Raw genomic sequence first — 16,994 nt, 5'->3', positions numbered from 1 at the left:
AACACAGTCTAGGTAGAACTGGGCTTCTGAGCCCGTTCTCCACCGAAGCTGCAACAGAGGCAGATAGGCGGCGGTCTAGACTCTAATTCTGGCGATCACGTCCTTCAGGAGGTTCTTCGCAGCGGGTGAGGCGCACTCTGCTGAGGTAATGCAAAAGAGCACCCCCATCGTAGATGTGACCAAGATCGGGTAGGGGAGGGGTTACCTGCGGAGATAGCACGAAGTCAAAGTGGTCCGTTTGTGGCCCATGGTGACAAGCTTCCAGGCTTAGCTGTCCTGTCAAAAGGCGGCGGTTGAAGCATGCCTAGGTACGCTGGAGAGCCAGGCCGGGGGCAGGGGCCGGGGCAAAACCGGGGGGGTAGAACCGGGGTGTAGAACTGGGGTGTAGAACCGGGGGGCAGGGGCCGGCGAGCAGCGTATCTGCCAGATCACACCAAGATCTCGACCGCAAGCCGAAATGTTAATTGTGATGGGCTGGCAGGCTGGCAGGCTGGCAGGCTGGGCAGGCATGGGCCGCAGCGACGGCTTCCCTGCCTCTGGCAAGGTGAGCCACCGACGGTGGTAGCCTTGGATCCCCCGCCAGCCCGTTCCCTGGACGAGGCAAGTCAACGTCTGTGAGCGTATTGGGGGCCTTTAAAGTTTGTTTGATGGGCTTGTCAAGACTGGATCTGGCACGACATTGCCATCGCCCTTTCCGGGCGCAGAGACGAGACGAGGCGCATGATTCCAAAGGAGCCGCCTGAGACCTTAGACCTGAGACCTGAGAGCCGGAGAGGGCTGAATAATGAATGACATGCTTGAGGCATTGTCGATCAGGGTGATCGATCGCCCGTTTGCTGGAGTTGTCTTGCGTTCCACGTGGGGCCCTACGAGCAGCAGCAGCAGCGGGCGAGCAAGCGGAGTCTGCCTAACTTGCCTGGGTGCAGTGTGCTATGCCATAGGTACGTGATGTCACAGGGTCCTTGGCCGGGCTGCTTTTGGCAGAGCACAGAGCAGCAGGCAGGGGTTGTTGTCTAAGTGAAGAAGGACTTGTACAAATGGGGTGTTGGCTGTGCTGGCTGTGCTGGCTGTGCTGTCTCTGGTGGCGGCCCATGGCCTACTGCTGTGAGCTTAGCTGTCCGTGCCTGGCCGCTGCCGATGTGCTCCTGTTGGTCAGGCTGCGCCGTCCTGTTGCTGCTCACAACTCACATGTCATATTCTGACGTGCGATCCTGATCGGCCCGTCAATCTCGTTGACCACTTCAGGCTCGGCTGTCACTGCCTGTCAGCATGTGAGGGTAGGAGTTTGTGGGTCACAGAGAGCACCGAGGGATGAATCAAGCAGGAGTCCAGACGAAAATGTCGAATATGGCCCGCCTGCCCGCCTGCCCGCCTGCCCGCCTGCCAGCCGGGGAGCCACACCAACATAGGCCCTCAGCCCTCGGAGTTATAGAAGACGAGGTGTCGAAAGTTTGCCGATCCCCCTCGGCCTGCACGTGCCCTCTTGAGTCCTGAGGGGGAGGGCGAGGGCAGGGGTGGGTTGACGGATTGATCTGACCATCTGTTCATCCTCAACCGACTGGCCGCCCACGCTGGCACGACGGCTCCAACTTCAGGGTGACCCGTCCCGAGTCGCCGTCACATTGATCAGGGGGATGACGGGCGTCAGACACGCAACCTCCAAACCCGTCTTGAGCGGGCGCGTGCAGCAGCACAGATAGGGTTTGCCAGAGATTTGCATTATTTTACACGTTTTCCTGCTGCATAGCCGTGGTGCTTCACCTGATGTCGAGGTGCGGGAGCGTGTGCGGCCATGCTTTTGGAAGTGAGTCAGGGTTTCGCGGCTGGGGCCGTGGCCGTTGGCGGATGGGCGGCTAGTGGTCGGCCGTGGTGTTGAGCTTGTCGAGCTTGTCGTCATGTCGGCGGCGCCATCAGGACCGAGTTGGACTTTGGGCGTCGAAAAGTGTGTGCGTGTTCTAGAAGCTGTGGCTTAATGTCGATCCTGCGAGGCACAATCCGACCCAGACAGGCATGAAGCATACTCAGATACTGTGCCAATGTGCCACCCCGGGAAGCACAGACAGAGTTGAGAGTCATGGTGATCAGCAGCAGCAGCAGCATTGCGAGGCATGCAAGGCTGCGACGCGTGCCGATCTGCTTGCCAGCCATCCGGCCATAACCGCGTCGTGCTGTCCACTGTCGAAGGTACCGACATAGATGTAGACAGACAGTGCCGGGCTGGGTAGCCTCGCCAGCCAGCTACTGCCTTTTGGCCTTGCCCTCTGACACTCTTGGCACACCCGCCAGCTTCTGCAGCTGCAGCCACGCCTGCACCTCCTCCTGCGCATGCCTGCATGCCGCCTGCACCTTCCTATGACTGCAGCCACGAGAAGGCAAGAAGGGGGGAAAAAGCAGTGGGGTGTAGCAGCTTGGGTGCTGGGGGATGTAACGCTGCTGGTTGTTTCCGCTTTTTAAGCTTTCGGCCGGGCCAACTCCCCAGCAACCCACCCAATCCTGTCATGCGTGCCATCCCGGCCTGCACTTTACCAATTGCTTCGTCAGCCCAGATTGTGCCTGTAGCCCATCATCACCCTTCACCCTTCACCCTTTGCTCATCAGCGTCCGGCCTGCCAGCGTCCAGCATCCATCACACCCTTGACTAATTTTGCAGCGCCAGTCACCGCGAACGGAATCTGGATACTGCGCATAATGGGAATGTTCACCGACCACCACTGCAAACCGCCGCGTGCTTGGCATGCCTGGATGACGTCTCACCCTTGCTGCTGCTGCTGCTGCTGCCCTACTCTTCCAGCCTGCCAGCCTGCCAGTCAGTCTCCCCGGTGGTGACGCTGGCGCAGACTCCTGCCTCTGCTTCTCACCGTCGCAGTTCCGACAATTCGCACCGCTGCTCCCTGCTCCCAGCTCCCAGCTCCAGGGCTCACCCGTGCCTCTCGGGGTCGTTTCAGCCCTCTTTCGCTCTCGCAACCCCACGCTCACACATCATCCACAGCTCACCCGGCTAACCTAGTTGCCACAGAACCTAGTCACTACTGTGTACTACAAGTCTATTGCGTTGCGTTGCGTTGTATTCCGCCGTGTGAGCCAGGGGCCTCTCGTGCAGCACACTCATCATATGTGTGGCATGCCTACGGGCTTGCCATTGGGCAATCTGCAATGTCAACACGAGAGTGTCTGGCTGGGATCTGGAATTTGTCCTGGCGCCCTGCTGCGACCTTCGCAAGGCATGACCCCATTAGGTCACCCTCCAATTCCACTCGCCCTACGTTTGTCGCCAGCGCTAGCTCCAACTCCTCAGCCCAGCAGCCCAGCAGCCCAGCCTCGTGGGCTCAGGGTTCAAGGCCCTGACTTGTCGCCGGGGAAGGCCAGCCCGTACGGAGCACTAGGGTCTTGCAAACTAAGACTCCAAGACTGCAATCTCAAGTCTGTGTCAGCGACGCTCAATGCCTCGCAGCCGCCGAAGATCATGTTATTATTATCACATACGCCGAGACAAGACATGACACGACACGACACGACACCGCTAGCCACCACACGATCTGCGCTTGACTCTCATGTTGTGTCCCTGAAGTTTGGTACGGCCTAGTCTCCTGAGCGCCTGCATATCATGCCACCGGGCTGCCAGGCCGGCATAGCGTACCAGAGCCACAGTCTGGGAACCGCCCCAGCGCCCTCGAACCCTGAATCTGACGAACAGGAGGCTCTTGCACTCGGGCAGATGGCGAGGCGGACCTTCCGAAATGGCCTTCGGACTGACAGGGCCTGGTCATCAGTTGCGCTGGTCCCTGCCTCACCCCCTCTCAGGGACCTCAGTGACCTCCCCGACCATGCGAGTTGAGAGATGGGACAGGACTCCAACAACAAAAGGGCCGATATCACACAAAGCACTTCGAACAAATGTTGAGTGGTCCGAAATGCTCTGTCAGGACCGTCATGTCGTATCCCTGTTAGCCGTGCCAGACTCGGAGCGCACCAGCCACCAGCCACTGTGCGGTGAGACTCCGTCTGATTCTTCATACCAGAGCCTCAGGATGCTACGCTTGCTGCTGTCAGCCGCCCTAGTACAAGGTTCGGATGGCACAGTTCGCACTCAGTGTTGGCTTCTGCCAGGAAGCCGCAACCTGGCCGACTCGTGATCAAACCGGGCTGGCAGCCACGTAGCAGGTGAGAGGTATCGAGCGCGCGCGCGCCCGTCTCTCGTCCAGAAGTTCAGGTGGTTTTTCTGTCACACCGCAGCTGCAGCTCTCAAGGTGCAAACTGCAGATGTTCAGCCTTCTGAAGCGAGAGCAGAAGGCGAGCTGCGTTGTATCATTTGTGCGGATTGCGTGGACCATCGCACAGCATGATCTTGGGCAGCATCACACTCAACAACTGAAGCCACAGTGAGAGGCAGCTCCCGAGACCAGGTCCAAGACCAGGCCGAATGACTGGCAGGGAGGCTTTCGAACATGTAGGAGCCTTCTGGCGCACGACATGACTGCCACACAACACCTGACGGTCGATCATCTGCAAGCCACCACTCACGTTACACAAGGAGGAATCAGCCGAGCCACTCACGCAAGGCCTCCAGATAATACTGCGAGCCATAACCCATCATTGAGAAGATCCCACTACCAGGCGCGGGCGGGGCCGCAATCACTACCTTGTAGAACGCTTGGTCTGGGCTGCTTCTTCTTCAGCGAAGTAGGGGTAGGGGTTACACGTTGTGGCGCCCAGCTGCAGGTCACCTTAGAGCTCAAGCATCCCGTTGAGAAGCAGGCTGTCCAACGACGCCGGGAATACGGACGATCTTGAAGTGTGACCGGTTACACGGGAACGAGTGTTTCCGAATATGCAGGACTAGTCAGTATCGCAGCTCTCAGGGGCCCCAGGCTCGTCGCCCACGTAGACTACAAGACGACATGTGGAAACCTCACCTAAATTCAGAACGGCCAAAGCACGCGAGAGGCGTGACAAGGCTTTGTGATGATGATGCGTGGCATCGTCAGCAAATCAGTACAGTGTGAGATTGCCCTCACCCTTGCTCCTGGAGATAGACGGGATCTGCTCCGAATAGGCTTTGGCGCCCCTGGTGTTGCTTTGTGCGGCCTGGACCATCGTCCCAACTCCAGCATCGCCGTGCTCACATTTAAGCACTACGCATCCAGCACGGACGGGGCGCTCCACCCGCATCCATGAGACGCAGGGAACGCATGCCATCTAATGAAATCTGGGCGCAACGAAACCGTTATGTCTTGGCAAAGCCGCGAAGCTCCCGAGCACAGGACGTACTTGCAGGGCCTCAAACTTCTCTTGTCGTCCAAATTTTCCCCGTCCCCAACCATGACCTGCAGGTTTTGCATTAACAAGCCCCTGGCCTCGAGGGCTACGAGACTCCTAGTGAGCAATACTGGCGATCAGACCCGAAGACGAACACCCCTTGATCGCCTCCAGTGTGGATAGGCCTCGCAATTCCCAAAGATACGACTGGTTCCTCGGCTGCTCAACGCCGCCAGCGGGTGGTCGTAACATTTCACCAAGGTGGCACGAAATACTTGAACGGCGAATTGTCGTACTTCCCAGAAGGTTACCTTGCTCCCCCACATTGGTGGCCTCTCAATTCTTGGATGCTGCCATGGTCCTTGTCTGACCATCCATCCGTCCGTTGTCTGGCTGCCTGGCTGTCTCGCTACCAGGTTACCTGTTGCGCCGTCGACCATTGACCCGCTCAATGTGACCTGTGCGTGTGATTCCTCACTGCCACCCCATATCATGTGTCACACCTCGGAAGGTATTGCCAGCACTGTTCCATGGATATTTGGCTTCGCCTGGGGTGGGGGTTCCCACTGAATAGACGGTAGCAGTTTCCTAAGGCTGCCCAGGTGTGCAGGAAACCGAGGCCGCATCACTGAACCTCCAAGGCCACCGATTGAATGAGCCTTGGATCGTGGCGAGGTAGTGTCAAGCGAAACAGTTCACCGATTCGGCCCACTTCTATCATTTGTCATTTTTCTCCATCTTGATTCGGGGTTGGGAAATCGAATAACATGCTTGTCGTATAGACAGGGATGGATGTGTTGTGCCGTAGGGGAACTGGAACCGCCAAGTACCGAGCAATTAATAACTGGATCAGCGCACTCTATCGCCCCAAAGTGGTATTTTGGCCACAAATCCCTCTACAACCCCGACCTGGGCAGGACTTATATCAGAAGTACATACATACTATGGGATCATTAACACGTCCATATGGTAAAGGCAGACAAGCCTGACAAGTGTCTTCGATGCCCAAGTGGGCCAGTCTCTCCCTGCAGGTCGTCATCTCGTGCTCCGAGGTGAGCTCTCACCGAGTGAACAGCAGCTGCAACGTCCTAAACAAACCAAGCGTTTGTTTCCACGGACGGACAAGGCAGACCCCGGACGACCTTGCGGGAGGCTATTGCCCACGCCCGCTGGAGACCGGGGGGTGGAAACGAGGGCAATAGAAGCACACAACGCACCCAAGGGCCTGGACTGTCTCATTGGAGGGAGTGGCGCGGCCCGCTTGGGGAGGGTAGTCGCCTTTCCAACGCTCGTCGTGGGCCAAGCTCCAGGGGATCGACATGCCCGAGCCCGCAGGTTCGCTTGAGACAGGCGACTGTATCCGGCTCACCGTGCCTCCTCCCAGACTCCTCGTCCCTGTTCGCGTGTTGTTGTCCCTGCCCCTGCCCAGAGGTCGCGGGCCCGGGCCCACGGCGAAGGGTGAGGGATGAGGGATGATGAGGAGGGCGGGCGTTGAGAGCAATAAGAGATCCCTCCGCCGAAATGAAAACAAAGCTTAACCTGGATTGGAAACTCCGCCTATTATCCCCTGCCCTGGGCGATGGCAGGGCAATGGCGTGAGGAGGAGGGATTAGGTGTTGAGAAAGGGGGCTGGCTGGGGGTCGCGGACAGATGGAGCCCCTGAAGGTGAGAGAAACCACATCAAGATGCTTTGATGGATCTAGACAGCACCGGTCGATCGCGAACGATGCAAATGGCCAAACGAAACAAGCAACGTTTCCTCTGGAGCGGGTAGGGTAGATCGCCAAGGGGGTGACAGGGACCGCTGACACGAACGAGTAAATGCACAAACGAACAGCAGGGCCCTCGTAGATTCTGTCTCAGGATTGGCATCGCCTCCGCGCCGTCGAACGCCAATATCACGGGCCCCGTTAAGAAACTCTGCCGATCACGGTATTACAGCTGTCGTGTTTGACATATCTCAGTTGTGTTCATGGGTCGGCTCGCCCAGCCGACGGGCCACACCAGTCGTGGTGGCTTGTTTCGTTGCACGTCCTGCGTGCTGCCCTTGTCGAGAGCACGGTTTGGTCGGTGGTAACTCGGACACTTTAGTCGTAGACTCAGATAGAAAAGGCAAGTTGATGAGTTGGGCTTGGTACGGCAATTGTTCTTTGATGTCATGACTTCTTCATTCAGTCTAAAGCACGCTGCCAACGCCAACACACATGCTTCCTCCTCCTTCTACCTCACCCCGGTGGGGAAGACAAACACGCTATGCTATCCATCCATGATGACATGCCCGTAAGAGCCTCTGACGGCAGTAGTGACACGGGGGAGAAGATGAACTGTACCAACGCCTTGCTGTCTGTCCACCAATGTGTTTCCTGTAAGACCGCACCCGTGCTCGGACGGCCCCTCGATTGGGAAGACAGTCACTCTGGCCAACACTATCCAATCACGGGCCGCGTAGACCACGAAGCATAAACAGGTCTTCGCCTGCCTCCCTCGGGCCAATGGCGACCCTTCTATCACGCCCCCTGGTGGCCACGGTCGACGTACACCGGTATGCCGTAGACACAGACCGCCGCGGCGTTGAGGTACTTGAACTTGCAGACGCCAGAGTTCCTCGCGCGGCCGACAGCCTCGGGCAGGGACGCGTTGCCATATTCGCAAGCTGTGCCACCGCCAGCACCGACACTGACACCGTCGCCGTCCACCGCCTCCGCTGCTGCTGCCGCGGCCCTCTTGTTGTTGCGCGAGCCAGACCGCGCAGGCCTCCTGGTATCACGTGCCGCGGCGTCATCAGCAGCAGCGATTCCACTGGCCGCCTTGCCCTTCTCCTTGCTGCTACTGCTGCTGCTGCTGCTGCTGCTGCTGGCGGCGTCCTCCCCCCTCCCCCTCCCGGGGAACGTGCCACTCGCGACCAGTCCCCACTCCTCAAAGACCCTCCCCGTGTACAGGTCGATGTCCCTATCCGTCACGTCCCACAGCGTCCCCACGACAGCCGGGCACCCGGCCAGCATGTAGCTCCAGACCAGGCCGTAGCACTCAAAGTCGCCCACGTCAGCGAGGCTGGCAGAGCTGCACCCCATGAGCAGCGCCGTCGCGCGACACTTGTCGAGCCTGCGGATCGTGCGGTTGCGGATGTACTGCGCCCCGCCGCCGTGGCCCATGTAGAGCAGGATGTCGGACGACGAGAGGGCGGCCTCGAACTCGGGCTCCGTGGGCGCCTTCTTGACGACGCGCTTCCACGAGTCGCCGAGTGCCGAGAGCGGCTCCTCAAAGGTCGCCTGTGTGGTCTTCAGGTCGCCGCTGGTGTTGAGCATGTACGTCCCGGAGCTGATAGAGACGTGGTGCCCTGCCGGATGCCCCCGGCCGTCCGTCTCTGCGGCTGTGCTTGGTGGCTTCTGCTCCAAAATCAACCTGCGGAGACATGCCAGCGACGGCACCCGGGAGACTGCCAGCCCCTGCAGGCACGGCAGTGACTCCCAGGGGAACGTGTGCAGGGCCTTGTCCAGAACCAGAATCGTGTGGTTTCTGGCCCCTGTTTCTTCCAGGGTTTTAGCTTCCGCATGGTATGAGTGGAGCGCATCCAGAGTCTCCACTGCCATGGAGTCAAACTCAATCTCGTCGTAGGCATTGCGTTCGCCGTGAAATTGAAGAATATCAACGACGAAGTAGAGTAGATCATTGAGCATCTCGTCAAAGTCGCCTTCGATGCTCGTCGCATCTCCAAATCCGACGAACAGTTCGAGAATCCTTGTGTCGAGAGTGACCTTTGCAGCCGTGGCTTTGGACTTCTTCCCGCGGACTTGGCGGCGTGAAGGCAAGTGCTTATCGAGGATGTTGGTGAAGTCTTTCTGGAACTTTGCGAGTAGCTTTGGGTGCCGCTTGTGTTGCGAGAAGATGCCCTTGAAACCGCCAAGCCATACCTGCTCGATTCTTTCCAACAGCTCTCCCATCCGTACGTCCAGAGCTTGTCTCTCAACCCACCAAGCAGTCTTTGCGCCTTTGACGGAAAAGTCTACCTTGGTGTGACACGTCTCATTTGCCCGTTTGATAATATTAAGCAGTTCAGTTCGCCCTTGTTGGAAGTCAAAGACATCACTGTCAGCGTCCCGCGAGCTCGCCCGCTCCAGAGGGAGTCGGATCACGAACGGGCTTTGCCCGGCCTGCAATTTTGAAATGCAGAGATCGTGCTTGTTGTCGCTGAGTGAGATAGAAACCACACTCCACTCCTGGGGAATGATATCGATGTACTCGCGTTGGAACTTGCAAATGTCGACCATGGGGCTCAGACTGGCCCGCCTTGTCTCCGACGATCGTATATCTTCGGGCCACTCCATACCACTTCTTCCAGAGCTCTTCTCCGTCAGCAGCGCGTTGTACTCTCTGCGCCACGTAAGGTTCCGCGCCATTTCCACTGCACAGGTGGCGTATCCTGGGTGCCCGAGGATACCAGCTTTCCTAGCTGAAGCTGTTGCCGCTGAGAGGAGAATCACGACAGTCTGAAGCATTCCCAGGGTCCTGCGCACTTCCCTGCCGTCGCCCATAACGGAGGCCAAGGTGTGGGCTTCCAAGAGCATTTCACGTGCCTCTCGTAGATTCTCCAAGTATCCTTGAGCATCATACACTGCCTCTTTCTCTTGAAAAGTAGGACTAAGTGCGGACTTGGCGGGGGAAGCCTTGATCAATGAGAAGCGATCTGACTGCGGGATGCTGCTAACAGAAGGGAACGAGAGTGTTGATTCCTGGATGACAGAATAGACGGCATCTTGAGACATCTGTTCCATGCTCTGCCCGAGAAGTGATGTTGCTGTTGTGAGTAGTTCGCACAGCACGTTTGAGGCAATCTTGGACGACTGCCGGGCCTCCTGTAACAGTTGCCAAGCTCCAGACCAGTCCCTTTTGTGGATCATCGATGAGGCTTTTTCAACCAGGACAGATGCCTTAATAGATACCAGATACGCGTCCTCGTTTTCGGCGGTTGACAAAGTGGCGGGCTGCGACTGCGTCGCGGCGGCCTTCTTGGGGGCGGTCCTCGTCGCTGGCGCCTTTGCTAAACGGGTCGCAGGAGTGGCTGCAGTTGCTCGCTTGCTTCTGACGGGAATCCTCGTCTTTGTCTCGCTTGTCGCAACCGCTTCGCCATTGGGAGCTGCTGCTTCGCTCTCACAACCGCGTGCCATGCGACCCACCATCTCTTCTGCCGCGTTAATCATCTCCCTTTCCGAATCGAAGTCTTCTACCTCGCGATAAATGTGACCGAGTCGACAACAAAGGTTAACGAGCCTGCTGGAGTACTCGCCAACATCCAGTCGGGATCGAACTTGGCCGACCACTTTCAAAGCGTCCTCGAGCTTGCCAGCTCTGGATGAGATGAAAGACGCCCAGGCATCACACTCGGCCAAGTATGCTTCGGAACCAGCGGCCTGTGCCACCTTTTGAGCCTGCTCGGCATAGAAAACTGTCTCCTGGTACATACCCAGGTGAGCATATATATTTGACAGGAAAAGAAGACCCCTGAGCACAGGGTCCGCCAGTCTCCACGCATATGGTCCTGAAATAGCAGGAGGCGAGTCCTTGTTCTTCTCCGCCAACGAGGCCAAGGAGCAATCCAGCTGGGACGATGGCTCGTCGACGGACTTGTCTGGATTTGCACTCTGTGCAGCCTTCGCCTTTTGCTCCAACTTCATCCATTCCTGAAATAGAACGCGGCTGGCATTCCTGGCATAGTTCAGAGCGCTTGGGGCATCCCCTCGGCCAAGGGCAACAGCGGAATAAACCAACGATGCTTGGGCCAGTATCGCTTTGCGATTTCTCGACCGAATGGACATGTTCATCGAAGCAACCGTATCCTTTGCCTGTGATAGCAGCTCGTCTGCCTTTTCAATGCTGCCAACTTCAAGGTAATACTCTGCGTGCGAGAGGAGGAAGCCAAGGACGTCCTCACGGCACTTCGTATCTCCTGGAATTAATGAATGCTGGGCCTGCTCCAGTACGCCTAACGCTTTGGTCGATTGTCCGATGTTCGTCAGTTGCAGTGCAAGCGCTGCGGAAATTTGCAAGTTCAAGGCTGTGTCTAGGTCGGCGACTTGGTGGCTCAGGTCAGATGCAAGTTGCAAGGCATCTAACAGGAGGCTGTTGCGGTTCGACAGTCGGGCATAGTCTGCAACAGACTGCAAGTGCTCCAGCAGCCCGGGCAGGTCGTCAATTTGTTGATCAATGCTCGTTGAGCTAGCGAGAATAGATCGCCAAGTAGATATGGAATCTTGAATTTGTTCATGGTTAGGCGGTTGACAAGCTAAAGCAACCATGGATTGTGAAAGAGCTTTCATGTGCGCAAGACAGCCCTGGAGACCGTTGTCCTCGCCCAGAGCCGTGTCGCCACCGATAGATGCTGCCTCGTCAAATTGAGCCTGGAGGGACTCGCGATATTTGGAGTCTCCTATATTGGCAGCCAGAAGTCGCGTCAGAATCCTCATCCTTCTCACTGGATATTTGTTGACTGAGCACAGCTCAAGGAGTGCTTCAACAGATGCATCTTGAGTCCCAGCATTGTTGGTGCCAGAGTTCCTCAAGACAATGAATTCAAGTCGATGCTCAAGAGCAACGAGTCGTTCAGGTTCGTCCAGATGGACAGTCCAGTCGACCCAGCCCTGTTCTAAACGGCCGATAGAGATCAATGTGGATGAAAGCTGCTCTGCTTCTTGGCTGGTTGACCACGCTTGTCGCGGCGGGAGTTCTTTAGATGCCTCAGCAACTGCTTTCAGGACGCCATCTTCAACCAAGGCGTCCCTAAGGCTATGCAGCGATGTCAGCGCATCGCCAAGTCTGCCGGTTTCTTTGTACAGCGTGCTCATACGTTCAAGCTTGAACAGGATCTGAGCTCTCGTCCGCTCCTTGCTTGAACTCTCTTTGATACATTCAATCGAGCGACGCATTGCCCGTAATGCAAGCCCCATGTTTTCCTTCCAGTCGGCTTTGGATCGTCTGCTTGCTTCCACGAAAATGGTGTGCTGGACGTAATATACATGTGAGATTTTGGCATGATAAAACACTGAAGGGTCGGCGGAGGCGAGGTCTCCCAAGCTGTCGAGAAACCCCTGACATCCGAGTAGGAGTGGGTCGAGCTTGTCCCACGGTATCTTCCTGGCATCGACATTGGTCAACGCCAGACTCAACGCCGAGTTCAGAACCTTGGGTGCCGATGTAGCCATCATAGCTCTTCTCTGTTCGTATCGAACGAGACCCTTAGTATCGTCTTGCGACGAAGGTCGTTTTCCCAACCATCGAGAGCAGAACCGTGGCAGCTGGTAGACAAGATCCTCTAGGAGCCCGGAGAAGTCGGCTGAAGGCTGGTATTTTTTGCCTTCATCGTCACTCAGTCTCCCATAAAGGACTTGCATGACTGATTCCAGGGCCATGGTTAGGCTGTTGAGAAGATCGTCCAACTCGCCCGTGTCGCCTCGGAGCTGCCCCTGAAGTCCTTCTAGTACTCCCTGGAGCAGTTGGTCCTGCGATGGGTACTTCCATGGAATCTTGAGGCGGCATGCTAGTAATAAAGCTGAGGTTGCGCAACACTTGGCCGGTGAAGCTTGGGTCGGGTCAATTGTTTGACTGACTTTCTCTGCCCACGCGACAGCCTCGCTGTAGTGGCCCGCTTCCCGTGCTAACTTGGCCAATACCTGGTAGATGCTGGCCGATGGCGATTTTGGTGCCTGTGCTGGCTCAAGACTCTGAGAAAGGATCTGGGTGTGGACCTCATTGTAGACCGAAAGGCAGCTCTTGTAACTAGAAGGTGTTGTCTTACCCGTTCGCCGAGCGTAGGCAAGCCAGCACTGTGACAGCGGAGCAAGAATCTCCTTTTCTGCATCACCCTTGTGACCAGCTAATTTCCACCAGCTTAACTTGGACAGCAGGGCGATGGCCCGCAGCTCAAGGGCGGCCAGTGGGCTGATGGCGAGTTTTGGATCCACGGCCACAGCGTCCTGGCTGCTCGAGACGCTTGGTGCCAGGGCCAGGAAAAGGTTTGAGAAGGTGTCAAGCAACTTGGCAGCTTTGTCATTTTCCGCCTTGGTTGACCCTGCCGTCAGGAGGAGGAGACTGGTGGGCGAGAATTCATAACTTGGCCGAAGGTATGTCAAAGCCTTCTCGATATCGGCCGGTCTCCTCATCTTGGCCATAATCCTCAGGACCTGCATCTGCGCGGTGATGACGAAAGTTAATACCTGGCCGGAGGGTTTGGCCCCACGAAATTCGAGCAGCTCGGCCAGACTCAGGGATGAGGTCGTCGGCGCAGGCTTGGGGGTCTTCTTGTCGGTTGCAAGCAGGTCGTCCAATGCCTTCTTGAAGGGGCGCATCTCCTTGACAGCATGCTCCATTAGCCCCAGACCAATAAGCCTTGAAACCAGAGTCGACATGCCCATTTCGAGCTGGAGCTGTGGCAGAGTTATCTTGCCTGCGACGCGGAGCTGTCGGAGTGCCGATAGTGCGACTCGGGCACATTCGACCGTTGACAGGCAGCCCGTCGAGGCGTTCGGCTTGGACGGTGACCGGGCGGGCTTTTTCTCGACTTCGGGGGAGGTAGAGACCATGTTGACAGAACGGGGTTGCATTGGCGTCACGGGAGCCGAGTTGGATCGTCGGATGCGCCTCTTGGGAGGGGTCTTGACCATATCCTCAGCCCCAACAGCCGGCTCCTTGGGCGTGGCTGTCGCGGGCGCCTTGACAGCCTGCCCTAGCGACTTCAAAGTTACGTTCAGAATATGAGTGGCAAGCAGGCCCTTTTCCTTTGCGGACAGCTCCTCCTTGTCCTCCGTCGTTGCCTTCCTGGCGCCGGCCGTTCTCGATGTTGTGCCATTGCGCTTCGTGGTGGTTGTTGTTCGAGCTGTCTTGGTCGTCTTGGTCGCGGTGGTGGAGGGTTCATTGCTCTCTCTGGGGAAGAGCAGCTCCTTGAGGAGGACGGCCGTTGCGGGGGTGCATGTTGCTATCGACGCGGCTGCTGTCTTGACCTGCTCAGCCTGGTCCTGTGGTGACGCCATGTAAAACTCTTTGAAGAAAGACGAGGGCGGCTAATCATATCATGGCCAGGACTGCAGGAGTATATTACGAGTAACGTCTTAAAATGATGAGAGCAAGGAGCAAGGAGCAGCAAGCAATCGCAAATGCAAAATGCAGATGTGCAGTAATGGCTCGTGAAATCCGGTATGTGACCAAGGCAGGCCCGAGTTGATCAAAGCTCACCGTCACCCACCTCGGGCTGGGTGGCGGTTGGCACAGCAACCAGCGGACCTGCCCCGGCCTGTCGGTGCAGGGGTCCAACTTATTTGTCTGCACAGTAGCTACACTAATTCTACCGCTGCCAAATCCCAACCGAACATTTATTTCTTCTTCCACAGAACTGACGCAACTTGAGCACGACAAACTTCTTCGACTTCCTGCGACTTTTTGCAATTGCCATCTTCAGAAAGTGGCTGGGAGCCGACAGCAACCTTCCAAGCTCTGTCTTTCTCTTCTCCGATCACCCGCCGCGAGGATCAAGAAACAAACCCACCATGGATCGACTCGCGATACGAAGGATAGCCGCCCTCCCCCGGCCGATGGCGGCACGAAGCATGATCCCTCAGAGACCCCGAAGCCATGCGCGCCTGATTAGCATGCAGCCGCGCGTCGCCGAGACGTCCTTCTGGAAGTCCCTGATCCCAAAACCGCTGCGCTCCGAGAACAGGACGGGCAGCGAAGGAGCGAGCTCGCCAGCAAAGACGAAAAAGGCAAAGTCAAAGGATTGGAACCCGGCGACCTTCTACATCGTCATCTTCCTGCTGATCGGGTCCATGTCGATCCAGATGATCTCGCTGCGCAAGAACTTTGACGCCTTCATGCGCCGCTCCGACGTGCGCATCGGCCTGCTGCGGGAGGTGATCGAGAGGGTCCAGAACGGGGAGAAGGTCGACGTCGAGAAGGTCCTTGGCACGGGCGACCGGGAGAGGGAGGCTGAGTGGGAGGAAGGTAGGTTGAGACACCCTGCGCTGGCCAGACAAGGGGGTACTTGCTGGAGAGCTTCACTGACACAGGCGTAGTTTTGAAGGAGATCGAGAGGGACAGCGCGTCGCGGAGTCAGAAGAAACAGGACAAGGCCAAGACACCTGCGCCGTCGCCTCCCGCCGCGAAGGCCGCCCCAGTGGCAGAGCCTGTACCTGCACAAGAGCCTGCCAAAGGACGCACAGCATACTTCTTCTGAGATCTATCATTGATTGCTATGCAAGGCGGGTCTCCGCTATGAATCGGGACATATCTATCATGACAACATATCCTTGAATACACCAGCACCTCTGCTGTCCAAATGCGCGGCATCATTGGGGGCGGCCTCCTCCGGAGCCGAGCGCCTCAAGGCACTGACCAGGTCCGGAAGTAGTCGCTCCGTGGTCATGTCGATCCTGACCCCCTCGGCCCCGCTCTGGCCGGCATGCAGATCGGTGATGAAGGTCTCCTCTCCCCTCACACCACCCATGTTCACGATTGCAATGGGCATCCCCCGGTCCTTGGCCCGCTTGGCCAGCCTCCAGGCCGAATACGTGGCGAGCGACGTGGCCAGCACGAGCATCCTTCCGGACCCGTCCACGGCCCTCTCCGCCGCCTCCTTCACGCTGGCCGGTATGCTCTCACCGAACATGATGACCGCAGGCTTGAGAATGCCGGCGGTGCTAGGCGCGGCCCACGCGCCGTCCCGGTCAACCTCGACCTTGTGCCGGGTCCCGTCGGGCGCGGGCGGCGGGCTCGCCAGGCAGTTCTGGCAGGCCGGGTAGCGGAAGGTGGTGTAGGGGGCGTCCGGGAGGTCCACGTCCCCGTCCGGGTTGGTGCGCATCCCGCGGGCGCGCCTCTCGTCCGGGTTCTCGGTGTCGAGGGCGCCCGAGGCGATGGCCTCGGCGAGGAAGGCGGCCCACGCCGGGTTCAGGCGGGCCAGGTCGTCCTGGAAGGCGTCGCGCGGGAACTCGTGGCGGCAGGACGTGCAGACCAGGGACCTCAGGTAGCCGTGGAGCTCGAGGGTCGGGATGTCTGGGTGGGCCTCTGGGTGAAATGAATCCACGTTCTGCGTAATGACATTCCGCACATTGCTGTAGCGCGCCAGGTCCCTGACGGCGTAGTGGCCGGCGTTTGGTTTTGCCTTGTTCAGAGTGGTCCAGCCCAGGAACGAGCGGGCCCAGTACCGCTTCCTCGCCTCGTGTGAGGCCAGGAACTCATGGTAGTAGATGGGACGGTAGGTCTTGTTCAGACGGTAGGTCCCGTTTGTGCCGCGGTAGTCTGCCAGGCCGGAGGCGACGGACAGGCCGGCGCCGGAGAGGACGACGGTGCGGTCCGAGTTCAGGCCCCGCCTCGCCGGCAGGGGCGAGGTCAGGAACTCGGCCAGGGCACTGACGGCCCCCTGGAGGGTGTTGGCCGAGGCCGGGACGACGGGGGGCGGCGCGAACTCGGCAGTATATGGGATGCGCAGCAGGGGCTTCTTCATTGCCAGAATTCTCTCAAGTCCCAATTCTCCTTTCTCCTTCCCTTTTCTATGTGCAAGCCCCGGGACTAGAAGAGGCAGGTTGGCAGGGTACGTAAGCCTTCCGGCTGTACGCGTATGCGGTGCTGTGGCCAAGACTTTTGTGTAGAAAGATGTTCAGGGGCTGGGCCGCGCTGCGGGGGAAGCGAAAGGAACGGATCTGGCTGGAGAGGAGCCCCGGTCCAGGCGTGCAGAGAGATCAATGCAACATGGGGCG

The 16,994-nt window shown here is 58.0% G+C and overlaps 3 protein-coding genes across 3 annotated transcripts; 1 reads left to right on the top strand and 2 right to left on the bottom strand.

The window, feature by feature from the left end:
- Nucleotides 1-7,449: 7,449 nt before the first annotated feature.
- Nucleotides 7,450-14,408, bottom strand: KVR01_004186 (separase). The gene has a single exon (XM_044789747.1). The coding sequence runs from the start codon at nt 14,274-14,276 to the stop codon at nt 7,764-7,766; it is 6,513 nt and encodes a 2,170-aa protein (XP_044646350.1). The 5' UTR covers nt 14,277-14,408; the 3' UTR covers nt 7,450-7,763.
- A 381-nt stretch (nt 14,409-14,789) lies between these two features.
- Nucleotides 14,790-15,475, top strand: KVR01_004011 (uncharacterized protein; the record flags this gene model as incomplete). Its single annotated transcript, XM_044788549.1, has 2 exons — nt 14,790-15,243; nt 15,315-15,475. 2 exons carry the CDS (start codon nt 14,790-14,792, stop codon nt 15,473-15,475), a joined length of 615 nt encoding a protein of 204 aa, XP_044646175.1.
- Nucleotides 15,476-15,532: 57 nt separating this feature from the next.
- Nucleotides 15,533-16,741, bottom strand: KVR01_004426 (uncharacterized protein; the record flags this gene model as incomplete). Its single annotated transcript, XM_044785147.1, has 2 exons — nt 15,533-16,399; nt 16,466-16,741. The coding sequence occupies 2 exons, from the start codon at nt 16,739-16,741 to the stop codon at nt 15,533-15,535; spliced, it is 1,143 nt and encodes a 380-aa protein (XP_044646590.1).
- Between the last annotated feature and the right edge of the window lie 253 nt (nt 16,742-16,994).

This window comes from Diaporthe batatas, assembly GCF_019321695.1.
Source record: "Diaporthe batatas strain CRI 302-4 chromosome Unknown Contig00004, whole genome shotgun sequence".
Taxonomy (NCBI): domain Eukaryota; kingdom Fungi; phylum Ascomycota; class Sordariomycetes; order Diaporthales; family Diaporthaceae; genus Diaporthe; species Diaporthe batatas.
The sequence above is the reverse complement of the archived record's forward strand: the minus strand, read 5'-3'. Positions and strand labels throughout refer to the sequence as shown.